Source organism: Mus caroli, chromosome 12, assembly GCF_900094665.2.
Source record: "Mus caroli chromosome 12, CAROLI_EIJ_v1.1, whole genome shotgun sequence".
In the NCBI taxonomy this organism is placed as follows: domain Eukaryota; kingdom Metazoa; phylum Chordata; class Mammalia; order Rodentia; family Muridae; genus Mus; species Mus caroli.
In genome coordinates, this window is record NC_034581.1 from 68,827,889 (window position 1) to 68,840,414 (window position 12,526).

Sequence of the window (12,526 nt, forward strand, 5' to 3'; positions counted from 1 at the left end):
ACCCTCTGCTCATCTGTGCTCCCTAGTCTTCTGTGGTGACCAGATCACCCTCTGCTCATCTGTGCTCCCTAGTCTTCTGTGGTGACCAGATCACCTCTGCTCAGAAGGCTTCAGAATGGGAGGAAGGGAAGAGAGAGTGAGAGAAAAACACTGAACAGGAAGGAGTCAGGGGTAGTTCAGGAGTTGATGGTCCTTTGTGTGGACAAGACCTAGAAGAGAAGCACAGCCAGTGAGAGCAGAAGTAGATGTGGATGGTGGGCTGGGATGCTGTGGATACTGGGGTTTGTGAGGTGGAAGGATCAAGTTTGAGCCAGGCCAGTAAGAATCTCGTATTTATGGGAAAATTCTGCTGCTGTCTGCCTGATACTGTTTGACATCCATAAAGACCCATTGATGGCTTTTAAAACATATTTTTAGGTAAGAAAGTAAGTGTTCAGAAGATATGAACATTGTTCAGGATCATGGTTCACACATTAGAACTTCTGTGGCTCAAATACAGTAGCTCTTTACTTTTAATGGGATTTCATTTTTTTTTTAAAAGACTTTTTTTTTTTTTTACTCTGTAGCCCAGGCTGGCCTTAAGGACATGACCCTTGCCTACTTTATCACACATAATGAACCAGTTTTCTTTTTTACTATAAGGGCAAAGTTTATCCATCATATGGGTGATATTGTTTATGAAGATGTTATTGTTATACATTTTTCCCCTGTGATCTTGATTGTTATGTCTGCAATTGTTCAATTTTTCTAGACCAAAAGGTATGAAAATACAATCCATTTGAAATTTTTTTAATTGCAAATTTAGATTTGGATCGAACCAGCCAACTCAGTTATTCTGAGATTCTGTCTTATGAAGACCGCCCCATTTCCATTCTCCCACAATCCCCCTGGGAGAGCAGGAACATCAGGCACCATGGCCCTTGCCGTCCGGAGATGGGCATGGTCAGAAGCCTCGGTCGTCCTTGTGCAGATGGCATTCTGGAGACGGAGACAGCTTTTGTGAGTCGGGGCTTTGAAGATTCCTATGCCACCCACAGCTCCTCTCTGTGGAGTCCAGAGGCAAGTTGTTGTGTCTTCTTCATTTTAGTACCATCCACTCATTCATCTCTTCTGCCTCCTTACCTGATTCCTCCAGAAAGGAAGTACTGCTTGATCTAAAATCAACAACAACAACAAAACACACACACAAAACCTTACAATAAAAGAATCACAAATACATTCTTTCAAAATGGGAGCAGCAGAAGCATGCAGTGGGAGAAGTGAAGAGCTATCAGGAATGTTCTCATACAAAAGGATCTCTAGATCTTTGGAGAACTTGGTTGCTTTCCTTCCTGGAAAAGTGAATTCTATTTTATTTCACCCCAAATCCTGCACTATGTTTGCTAAAATAAGAATTATTGGAGAGTTTAACTAAAGTGAAGACATGACGAGGGTTTGTAGGTGTCAGCTTTGAATTGAGTTAGAGGTGTGGGAGGCAGCACCAAGAGTAACATATTCTGGTCACTGAAGCTGCTTTTTGTAATAAACACTTGATGAACGATGCAGTTTATGAACTGGTCTTTCAATTAAAGTTTGTCTTTAATCTATAGAGCTATCTGTGATAATGATGGCAGCCATAATGGAGAGGGACACCAGCTACTTCAGTCTAGGGTTTTACAAGCGTTGCTTTATCCCACGGGCATCTCTGATTGTTCTTTGTGAGTTCCACCCTTCTAAAATTATGGCCCAACATTAAGAAGCATTAGCTGGAAGTCAACTTAGTTGAAATTACTAATGAATATTCAATTTTTATATGACTTCAATATAATGTGCAGAGATAGAACTGGAGAATGAGTTGATTTCTACAGCCAGAGGGAATACATGGGGTTGAATCTCTTCAGAAGCACCTAGAGGTCACACACACTAAATGCTTAAAGAAATGCAAAAAGAAAGCTGTAGCAATTCATGGTCCAAGGCTTTGCTGTTTGCCAGTTAGTGGGGGAGCTGCAGGGCATGTGTAAGAAGCCCTATGCACACGCTCGTTCATGTATGTGCTGGTGCCTCTATGATGGTGCTTTTACTGAGAACCAGAAATAGAAACTCAGATACCTGGTTTATGGTTTGTTAGTCAGTCCTTCCCACACAGGTATCCAGAGCTCCTAACTGTCACCAGTTTTGTTAAAGAGAGAGAGAGAGAGAAAGAGAGAGAGAGAGAGAGAGAGAGAGAGAGAGAGAGAGTACAGGTCTGCATTGCCATGGTGTTAGTGCTCAGTGGCGAATCAAATCCCACACAATGTTTAAAAATGTTCCCTTTGTCTCCCTCACTGCAAAAAACAAAACAAAACAAAACAAAACAACCAAAAAACACAACTATTTACCTGCCTGTTGATAACTCTGTCTCCCTGATAATTGTGCCATTAGGTTTGGGCTTGCCTTTTCCAAGGAACCTCCCATTTCCCTGCCTCCTGGTGCTTTAATAGATGACTTATGCCGAGGGTACTGAATGTTCCCAGACTCCAAAAATACCCAGACAGCTCCATGTGCACCATTCAACCTCCTATCTATTTTGAGACAAAAACTGTAATTTGGTGCTCCTACTGTAGAACTTCACAGAGAGCTCAAGCAGTTCCCGTAACCGCCTGCCCTGCAGTCGTAGCTCGACTCTTAAGCATTGATTTATTTGTCTCTTAGCCGTGTTAAGAACCTTGTCTTCCCTGGCGGAGCTGGCATCCAGAACGTATTGTGGATCCATTTACTTTGGGCCCCACGGTGACATCAACACTATCTTACTAAAACAGAAAGGCTTTTCAGTTTGACAGAAAATCTTTAAACGTAACGTGGGTTTTGACAGTTTGATGCAAGCATTTCCACCTTAAAGGGGAAAATCAGGACAGGGGAGCTCAAGGAATCCTTTATTTTGTCTCCGAAGGAAAGGGCCTCATGCAGACTGGCTACCTGCTATGATCATGGATTTTCCAGTTTACCCTCAGCTGGCAGGGACCATTGACTTTCTCCTGCAGACCTGGGACTTGGTGGGAGAAACAATGGGAAGGTGGCTGGAAATTTCAACCACACAGAGAGACAGATGTCCCACTTTCCCTCTCTGCTTTCGACTGATTAATTGGTTGGCCTTGAGAAGTTAATTAAAATCTGCCAAATGGGGATAAGAAGGAAGAGAGTTTTACCTTGCAGGAAGGTCAAACAGATTAGCAGTATTAACAGTACCCGTACAAGGAGCCCCTTTGGTGGCCTGGTGATAGGTAACGTGTTGAAATAATTAATTGCTATGAAAATACAAACCTTCACAAATCTCTGTCTCAAATCAACCCAGGTCGAGGCTGCAAAACCCAGTTTTCATGAGCAACAGCTGGGCTTGGCCCTTCAGGAGCCCAGCTGCTGTCCAGAGCTGGTCTTGGCCTGATCTTCTCAGAGCAATTGCAGTAGCTCTGCCCGGGACTTCCCAGAAGCCTGCGGGTGCAGCAAGCACTTACCTGAATAGGTAGCTGATGGACATGTGGGAGAGCCTAATTACCAGGCACTGTGTTTTTAGCCTTGGCATTGAAGTAGATGATAAAGCTACTGACTCCTACCTAATATTAAGAGCAGAGGCCTGAAAGAGAATGAATTTACAATACTGCCATCCAACTTCCATCGCTACCACCTCCCATCTTCCTCTCACACTCAGTAAGCATAGAAGCATCTATGGTGAAAGGGTTGGCCGAAAGAAGTAGGTCATGTGGTTTAACACAAGTTTGGGATTTTGACTGCTTAAGGTCTGCTCTTAGGCTGCTGGAGTAAAAATCTTGAATGACCCTGGCCTGGCATATGGACCCTCCTATTGGAAGTGTATTAGTTACATAGCCCATTTTCGCTTTAGTTTCTCTTCCCATGAAATAATGATGTTAAAAATACTAGCTCATTAGGCAGATATAAATATTACAAAGCACAGGATTTCTTAGTTGGGTTCCCTAGTAAGAGCTGAAAACTTTTGTTTCCTCCTTTGCTACTGAGCACATTCTCAATGAAGGGTTCAGGAATGAGGGAGGGAAGGAGAGAGGCCCTGGATGGAATCTGTCCTTGAGTTGGCCACCACTCAGTATGACCAATTGTTTTATCCTGTGGCTCATACTCCAAGAGATTATTATTTGCTCTAAGTTCATCTTGCCAAAGGGAAAAAGCATATTGCCTAGGGTATTAATGATGGTGCATACTCTGCCCTTTCCAAACATGGTGGGCAGCAGAATGCTTTGGTACCAATGGATCAATAATGAGAGCTGAGCTTTATATTTTATGAGCAGAAGGTAAGAGACTCTTTTAGAGGAAATGAAGCCAAGAGGATCCTAAGTGTGCCAGAGCAGACTTGATATGACACCTGACATTAAGAACAACTTGAAAGATGCTAGCTATTACAACCTACATCTAGGCAAGCTATGTAGATGATCAAGAGCAGGCTAAAATAGATGGGAGTTTTAAGGGGAGACAGGAGCTTAAGAAAAGATTCTGCCTTGGTTTTTCAGTTAGCTGAATTCCTTGGAGACTTGTTTCTAATATTATATATACACTAGTCAGTTGTATTCAGAAGTCTCTATAGCAACCACTTTTATCACTTGAAACTAAGTACCTCTGAATAGAAATGCTCATGCGTGATTGCATGCACAGGGAAGAGGATAGAAGGAGCGTCCCTTATGCTATAAGAAAGCTGAGTTTTCTTGGCTAATTTGAATCTTAAAAGGGAAGGGCGTTTATTAGCTGTCTCCTATATGTCAAGACTTCTACTTCGCACAGCCTCCCTATGGAGTGGGTATCATCTTTATTTTACTATTGAAGAAAGATAATGGAAAGTATGAAATAATGTTCCCAGTGTTATAGAGCTGATAAGAAGTAGCAGTCATGGCTTCTAAAGAACATTTGATTCCACGGCACGATTACTTCCCCATGACTCCCTGGGAAAGTCTCATTGATAAATGCACATACTGAGGTATTTTGTTGTAGTTTTGAAGTAATCTTTGAACTCGAGTCCAGTTCCATAGATAAAGAATGGATTTACATTAACAAGGGTTCACTATGAGACCCTTTTTGTTAGGAAAGACTCGGGCCTTCAGGGAAAAGTTAAACATTATATTGACATTACTAGTAATTTGTTGGTGTGGTGGTCATTACAGTAAATGATGTGCAGTTTAGGTTTCCCAGTAAGGGCAGTAGACCAGAGTAATTTGTCAATAAGTAAATTGATAGCCAAGGGTGACATTCCATAAGCAGAGAGGCATACTTGAAAAGAGGCAGCTCCATACCAATGTTAGGAATAATTAAGGAGTCTGGTTGAAGACAGATTTTCATCTTGACTAGAACCTCACAACCCTACTCACTCTCTCTTTTCAAAACCAGGCTCACATATTTATTTCACTCATTCATCAAATACACACGCACACACGTACGTGTGTGTGTGTGTGTGTGTGTGTGTGTGTGTGTGTGTGTACATGCCCATAGATGTCATATAGGCATATGCAGAGATTAAGACACAAAGAAAACAGTAAAACACTAAAATAGGCAATCTACCTAGAGTGTAGAAAAGTTTACTGTACAGCCTGGCTACATTTCTATAGTTTTGCAACCCGACTCTTTCAAAAAGGCATATACTAGCATGCACTTTCCAGTTTGGCCAGGACTCAAAACACTAGCCAGTGGTAGACCTATGATTTTAACCCACGTATTCTGGCTGCAGCGGGGCTTTTGCTTATTGGCTGCTATGAATGATCTCTTTAGACTTTACTTTGAATGACCTCCTGAGTCTTGACTTTCTGTAGCCAACTTCTCTGGCAAGCATCACAGAAGAATGGAGTCTCTGCCCCAACCCCTGACTTAATGAGAATCCTTGAATGACTCAGGTGGCCATTAGGTTGGAGAAGCTCAGCCATTAGTCTTTTCTCCCAGGAAATTTGAGACTTTTTGCCTATAGGAAAGTTCTGATTTGTGGACAACAGGTTTAGGCTCATCAATTACTCCTGGTGACCCAAAGTTGCCTCTTGGCATTTACATAGTTGATAGTTGGCTCAATTAATGACACCATGTCTCAGTTGGTTTAAGTCATAGAGGACAATTGTACTTTTCACGAGGCAATACAAGTTTCTGAACTTTAAAAGACATAAGAGCTTCATTTATTCACTTAAAAATCATTCTCAACTCTCGCCGGGCGTGGTGGAGCATGCCTTTAATCCCAGCACTCGGGAGGCAGAGGCAGGCGGATTTCTGAGTTACAGGCCAGCCTGGTCTACAAAGTGAGTTCCAGGACAGCCAGGGCTATACAGAGAAACCCTGTCTCGAAAAACAAAACAAAAACAAACAAAAAAAAAATCATTCTCAAAAGCTTGCCTGGTACCAGGCACTGTGGCCACCAAGAATTCACAGTCTGTTGGAGAGAATTTAGTAAACAGACCTTCCTAACACAGAAGGTCATATGTTGGCAGTCAGGAAGCTTGGGAGCCAAGAAAGCTCCGAGGGGCAGCAGCCTGTCATTGTGTAATAAGTCACTGTCATTTCCAGTCTTCACTTTTTCCCTCTGCTTGTAACAGGAGCAGGATGGCACCAGTCTGCAGGTACCACCCAGGCTTTTGGAGCCTATCTCAAAATGTGGTGACCTCGATGTCATCTTTGAATATAGAGCTGTAACCCAGAAACTCACTGTGACCATTGTGAGAGCACAGGGTCTCCCAGATAAGGACCGAAGTGGTGTCAACTCCTGGCAAGTTCACATAGTGCTGCTGCCCAGCAAGAAACAGAGGGGTAAGACGAACATACAGAGAGGGCCCAACCCTGTCTTCAAGGAAAAGGTCACCTTCACCAAGCTGGAGCCCAGAGATGTGGCTTCCTGTGCTGTCCGCTTCCGCCTGTATGCTGCCCGTAAGATGACCCGGGAGAGAATGATGGGAGAGAAGCTGTTCTGTCTCAGCCACTTGCACCCAGAAGGGGAAATGAAAGTGACTCTGGTTCTGGAGCCAAGAAGTAATCTGAGCGTGAGTATATTAAATGGCGCTGCTAATGATGCGGTGTGTTCAAAGACCCGGGATTGTCAGCCCTTGATTTACAACATTCAGCTTGTGAATTCACAGACGTTAATTTAATTTTCCATTTGGCTCTCCTCATCCTTATAAGCCATGGTTTGCACTTCATGGACAGTGGGTCTTTCCAGCCTGTCATCCTGATAAGTTGATGGATGTGTTTTCTACCCATTTTAGGAAATGGCAGTGGCAACGTGGGGGGAGGGCATGGCAAGACCTGGGGAGGCGGCTGGGCTTTTGACTTAGTGGGTAAGCATCCATATGACTTCTATCCCTACCCTATGCATTAGGATGATTCATAGACATGGTACTTTTGTTGTTTTGGTTTTCTTGAAACAAGAATCTTACTACATAGCCCAGGCTGGCCTCAAGCTCATTCTGTAACCTAGGATGCCTAGGATCCAACACACAATGCCCTTACCTTAGCTTCCCAAGTGCAGGAATTGCAGGTGGGTATTTCTGAACTTTCAAGGCAAGGCTCTTAGAAAGGATTCAGAACCATCCTGCATTAGCAACCCTGAATGCCTGCCACATAGGGGACCTTCCAGTTTTATGGCTGTTTTCTTACCATGCATCTTACTCCTCTTCCTAGCCCAGAACTTGCAGAGCTTGGAGGTCTGGGAGGTAGCCAGCCTTATCACTGTACATCTATCATGTAATGTGAAGATCTCTTTTTATGAACATGTGTCAAAAGATCAGACAGCTATGTGTTAGTCAACCAATCAGTCATTCATTGGAAATGCATCCTGTCATGGACTGTAGAAGCCAAATGGCTACCTAAGCAAGCAGACTGCTATTATTCTATAGACTAGTGATTGAGGGTGTTGATAGGCAGCCCCTGGTAAAGTTTCAGAGGATACACGTTGCTTAGAATGACCAGGAGAATGTTTTGAGATGACGAAGGAAAAAAAAAACAAACACATAGCTCAAGCAATAGAGAGAACAAGACTGGTGACGTGTGTGGGCAGATAGTCAAGACAAAGGGAGGGCACGCACAGCCATGGAAGAGGACAAAGACATGTTCCAAAAAGGTCTACCCATCTAAAGTTCTAATTCTGCCTGAACATCTCCAAACTGGAAATCCTGATTTTTGCCTCTCTAAATCGATGCCACCTGCTGTCTTCCCAGCCCTGCCTGCTGGCAAGCTCATCTTTTTTGTCTCTAGCTCCAAAATTGTAGAACTCACCCATGACCTCTCTTTACCAGCTGAAAGCTGTGAATTCTCTTTAGATAGAAGCAAAGCACAGCTCTCCGGTGGGTTAGTGGAATGGTCTCCTGCTGGTGGCCTCCAAGCTTCTACTGTTTTCTGACACAAGGGTTAGAATGAGCTCAAGAAGGCACAAACCTGCTTGTGTCTCACATCTTCATAAATTCTTTTTTTTTTAAATAAAATCATAAAATCATAAAGAACAGAATTCAGAGAAGAGTCAAAAAGAGGCCCTGCAGTGTGAAGCCCAGGAGTGAGTGTAGCCACATCCTTTCTTGTCAGTGTCAGCCCTGGGCTCTGTACTGAGGATACAGGCTGAATGGGGAGAAGGAGCCATCATGAAGGAATGTTGATGGAGGAAAATACCTCATTTATCAGCTACTGTTGAATATGATTACATACCATCTATACGACTATGTGTTATGGACTAAGTGATGGATGCAGATTAAGAACTTTGGTACGGGTAGGTAACAGTACTGTGAGAGGAACCACAGTAGATGTTTCTATAGAAACATGAAGATATATGGCCTTTCTTCCAAGGATGAAAATTTTTCATTGGTGTGTTTCTAACTTCTGGGCATCAAAGCCTGTAAGGCCCCTGTTAAGACCACTAGCTATTTTTCTTACAAATCATGGATCCATGAAGCTTGGGGGCTCTCAGAAACACACATGATTTGGTTAAAAGAATACATTCCCTTGGACATGCACAGCATTTGATTCCTTTTACTGTTTTTTGCTTATTGGGATGTTGGCAAGAAATTTTTAAGGATTTAAAAGGATTTTAGTCAAGAAGGATTTAAGGTCAGTCCCTAACATTGGTGTCCTCTAGAGGAAGCAGTATGATGGAGGGCTGGAGGGCCTGCAGGCCTGTTCCAGTTCGGCTGACGATGCCACTCAGGCTACTCAGTGAGAATCAGTGACTTCCTCTCTTCTGTCCTCTTCTCAGTGTGCCTGGTGCATAAGGGTGTCGTTCAGAAGAGTGCACATGAATAAACAGGAGAAAAGGCTTGGGCATTCTTCTCGGCTCACCTGCTGCCTCCTGGGTCACCAAGATCCATAATCTGCATATGTGATTCCCTATCAAATATCAACTAGTGAAAGTGCTCACTTCCTGTGTAATCTTTTTTCCACAGGAGGCAATATTTCCTATGTGAACTCTACTTCTTAAGTAGCAGAACCAGATACCAGGTGTTTCATATACTGACCAGTGCCTGGTGGCCCTTTCTTTTATCTTTGAGACAGAACATCTTCTGTATTGCTTTATTCATCAAGAGTGCAGAGAACAGGGACAAAACTCAGGCCTGGAGTGGGTAGGTTCATAGAAACATTCAGAAACAAATTACACAGGAGGGAATCTTGGCCTATATTAAATGTATTATTCACACTCCATGTATCTTAGAAGGTTTGATTTACACTAGCAATAACATCTTTGTCTGTTTTGTCTTTAGAGAGGAAATATTGAATGGAGTCTACTCTTGGAATAAATATGTCGGCTAGTACCATGGGCCATCTCATACATGGCTGCGCTCCCTGGCACATTGTAATTCACACTGAGTGTCCATTAGTAATCTTTGGCAGGCATTACGACTGGGTCACAATTTCACCAAACATAATATCAGCTTTCTCTCAAAGAGAGGGATGCGGCATGGGCCAATGAATTCTTTGTGTTCTTCCCCTCCAGAGTGGAGAGTCTCCGCTCAGCCCATCTGTGGTGTCTCACAGTGACAGTGCTTCATCCACGCAGTCACTGTCTCATGGAGGGGTGCCAGAGCTGCTGGTGGGACTGTCCTACAATGCCACAACAGGGCGATTATCTGTGGAAATGATCAAAGGCAGCCATTTCCGCAACCTCGCTGCTAACCGGGCTCCTGGTGAGTATGTGTCTGCTGCTCTAGCTCTGGGATCTCCAGAAGCATGGAAAAGGTCCTGCCTATTCATCTCAGTTCTTCATTTTTTGTGGTAAAACATAAACTTGGTATGGCTTGGGCATGTTTTCATGAAGCAATAGCTCTAGCTTTTTATAAGGTGTCTATTTAATTTGAAGAAGGCTTCTAAAGAATCTAAATCTACATCAACATGCTTTAGGATGATCTGTATGTTTAAACTATTTAAGGAAAAAAGACTGTCATCGTTTCAGAAATACAACATGTATAGGGATTGAAATCTGCCAATATTTTACAGGCCCTCATCAGTAAAGAGGCCGAACTCTGACTTTGGAGGGAGGCAGAGCTGGGACTGAATTCCAGCTCAGCTCAGTTATTCCTCACCCAATCTGTTCTGATCTTATACAAGCAATCTCTTCTCTGAACCATATTTGACCTACCTGGAAACAATATTAGCCAATATCTTCCTGATGGGAGTGTTGAGAGATTTAAATAGCTACATTTGCATGAAGGGCTTAGCATAGTGCCTAACATACACACTGAGCACACAGAAATGTTAGTAATTGTGTAACAGTGAAGAAAATAGATCTGGAGCAATGCCAGACCATCTCCTCAGGAAAATGACTGCTTCTGAGGTCATCATTAGAAAGAAATTCTCAGGACAACTCATTCCCCACACCCATGGCTAAAGGGCAAGGCTCAGAAAGAGTTAAGCAACTGCTGCTACCAGTTCCTCAATGGCCCTTCAGCCTAAGAAGTTGGACACTGAACAGAGAAATAATACTGTTAACAAAATCATGTCATATTTTTAATGATCTTAGTTACCTACAAAAGGAAGCTTCTGCTTTTGGGACCTACATGCTAGTACCATGGTACTACCTACGGCTAGTACCATGGGCCATCTCATACATGGCTGCGCTCCCTGGCACATTGTAATTCACACTGAGTGTCCATTAGTAATCTTTGGCAGGCATTGCCAAAGCAATATAAGAATAAGAGAAGCAATATTTTGTATCTGAAATGCTAGCTGCAAGAGAGTCAGAAACATGCTGTCGAATTATTTCCAGCCTTTCCTGAATAAGAAGGTAAACGTGAAGGTGGGGAAGTAGAGAAGAAAGAATCTGCTTACCAGGGGAACCCGAATCCTACTAAAAGGATGGAGAAATCAATACAAATGCAGACAGTCAATGATCTCTGCCTTCACATAGAGATGCCAGATGAGGGTCAGCCCAACAACTGAATCTGAGAATCTGAGACTTTGATTCCACCCCCACCAGTCACTGTGCTGCAGTCTACCAAGCATCTGTTATATGTGGCTATCTTGCTAGCTAAACTTTTAAACAGAACTAAGGCATGGCCTCAGTTAGTAAAGCATTTGCTTTACAAGTATGAACCCCTGAGACCAAACCTCGTAACCCATGTGAAATGGTGGTACACTTGTAACCTCAGCACTGGGATTGAGGATCCAGGAGGATCCCATCACTTTGCTGAACAGCCAGTATAGCTGAATTGGTGAGTTCCAGGCCAATGAGAGACCTTGTCTAAAAATGAGGTAGATGATGTTTCTGAGGATGGTAACCCCACCCTCTACATTAATGTACACACACATACAAGTGCACTTGAGCACATACAAATAAGCTTATGCACCTTAACACACATGCATTAATAAAACCGTGTTAAAGCCAGCAGAGAAAGCCCCAGAACTCTGGGTAATAAATTAGACCAGAAGGTGCATAATCCACACTCAATGTCACCATTCAGGCAGGTGAGAGCTCTTTAGAATGTACAATAGGCACTGATTATTAATTGCACAGCTAGAGGCTCTTTGATAGATCCAGAGATCCAGCTTTTCCTTCCACAGCAGCCTAATACTTGTTAAGATCCTGATTTAAGACTCCTCCCCCAGAGTGTCTGCCAATGTCCTGTCCTCTGTTGTTGAAATCTGATAATATCTGAACAATGTTTGGGGCACATGATGGAGATGTGAAAAGTGATAATGCTGTGGGACACAGATATGCCCCATTTGAGTCCAAGTTAGGAAGCTCACATTGTGTGCTGGATACTGCAGGGGAAATGTACAGCATGGGCATTGAGTGAGAAACAATCGTCTAGAAGTTAATATGCCACACTGTAAATTCATGTTCGACTTACCAGCTGTGAATTACTAAGCCATCCCGAATCTGTTTCTTCATCTGCAAATAATATGTCTTGTAGGTAGGGATAATACATATAGAGCTGTGATATTGAAAGTTTTTAATGGGGTTATTTGATTTTCTGGAGTTCACCTTCTTGAGTTCTTTATATATATATATTGGATATTAGTCCCCTATCTGATTTAGGATAGGTAAAGATCCTTTCCCAATCTGTTGGTGGCCTTTTTGTCTTTTTGACGTTGTCTTTTG

At 42.9% G+C, this 12,526-nt stretch overlaps 1 protein-coding gene across 7 annotated transcripts in view; it reads left to right on the forward strand.

Annotated features, from left to right (window-relative positions):
- Syt16 (synaptotagmin 16) overlaps positions 1 to 12,526 on the forward strand; it is a 255,141-nt gene that overhangs the window by 217,617 nt on the left and 24,998 nt on the right. For all 7 annotated transcript variants that reach the window (XM_021179479.2, XM_021179478.2, XM_029484288.1 and 4 more), the window contains 3 exons: positions 806 to 1,059; positions 6,549 to 6,989; positions 9,923 to 10,112. In XM_021179479.2, coding sequence (XP_021035138.1) covers positions 806 to 1,059; positions 6,549 to 6,989; positions 9,923 to 10,112 — 885 coding nt within the window. The remainder of the gene's footprint in view (positions 1 to 805; positions 1,060 to 6,548; positions 6,990 to 9,922; positions 10,113 to 12,526) is intronic.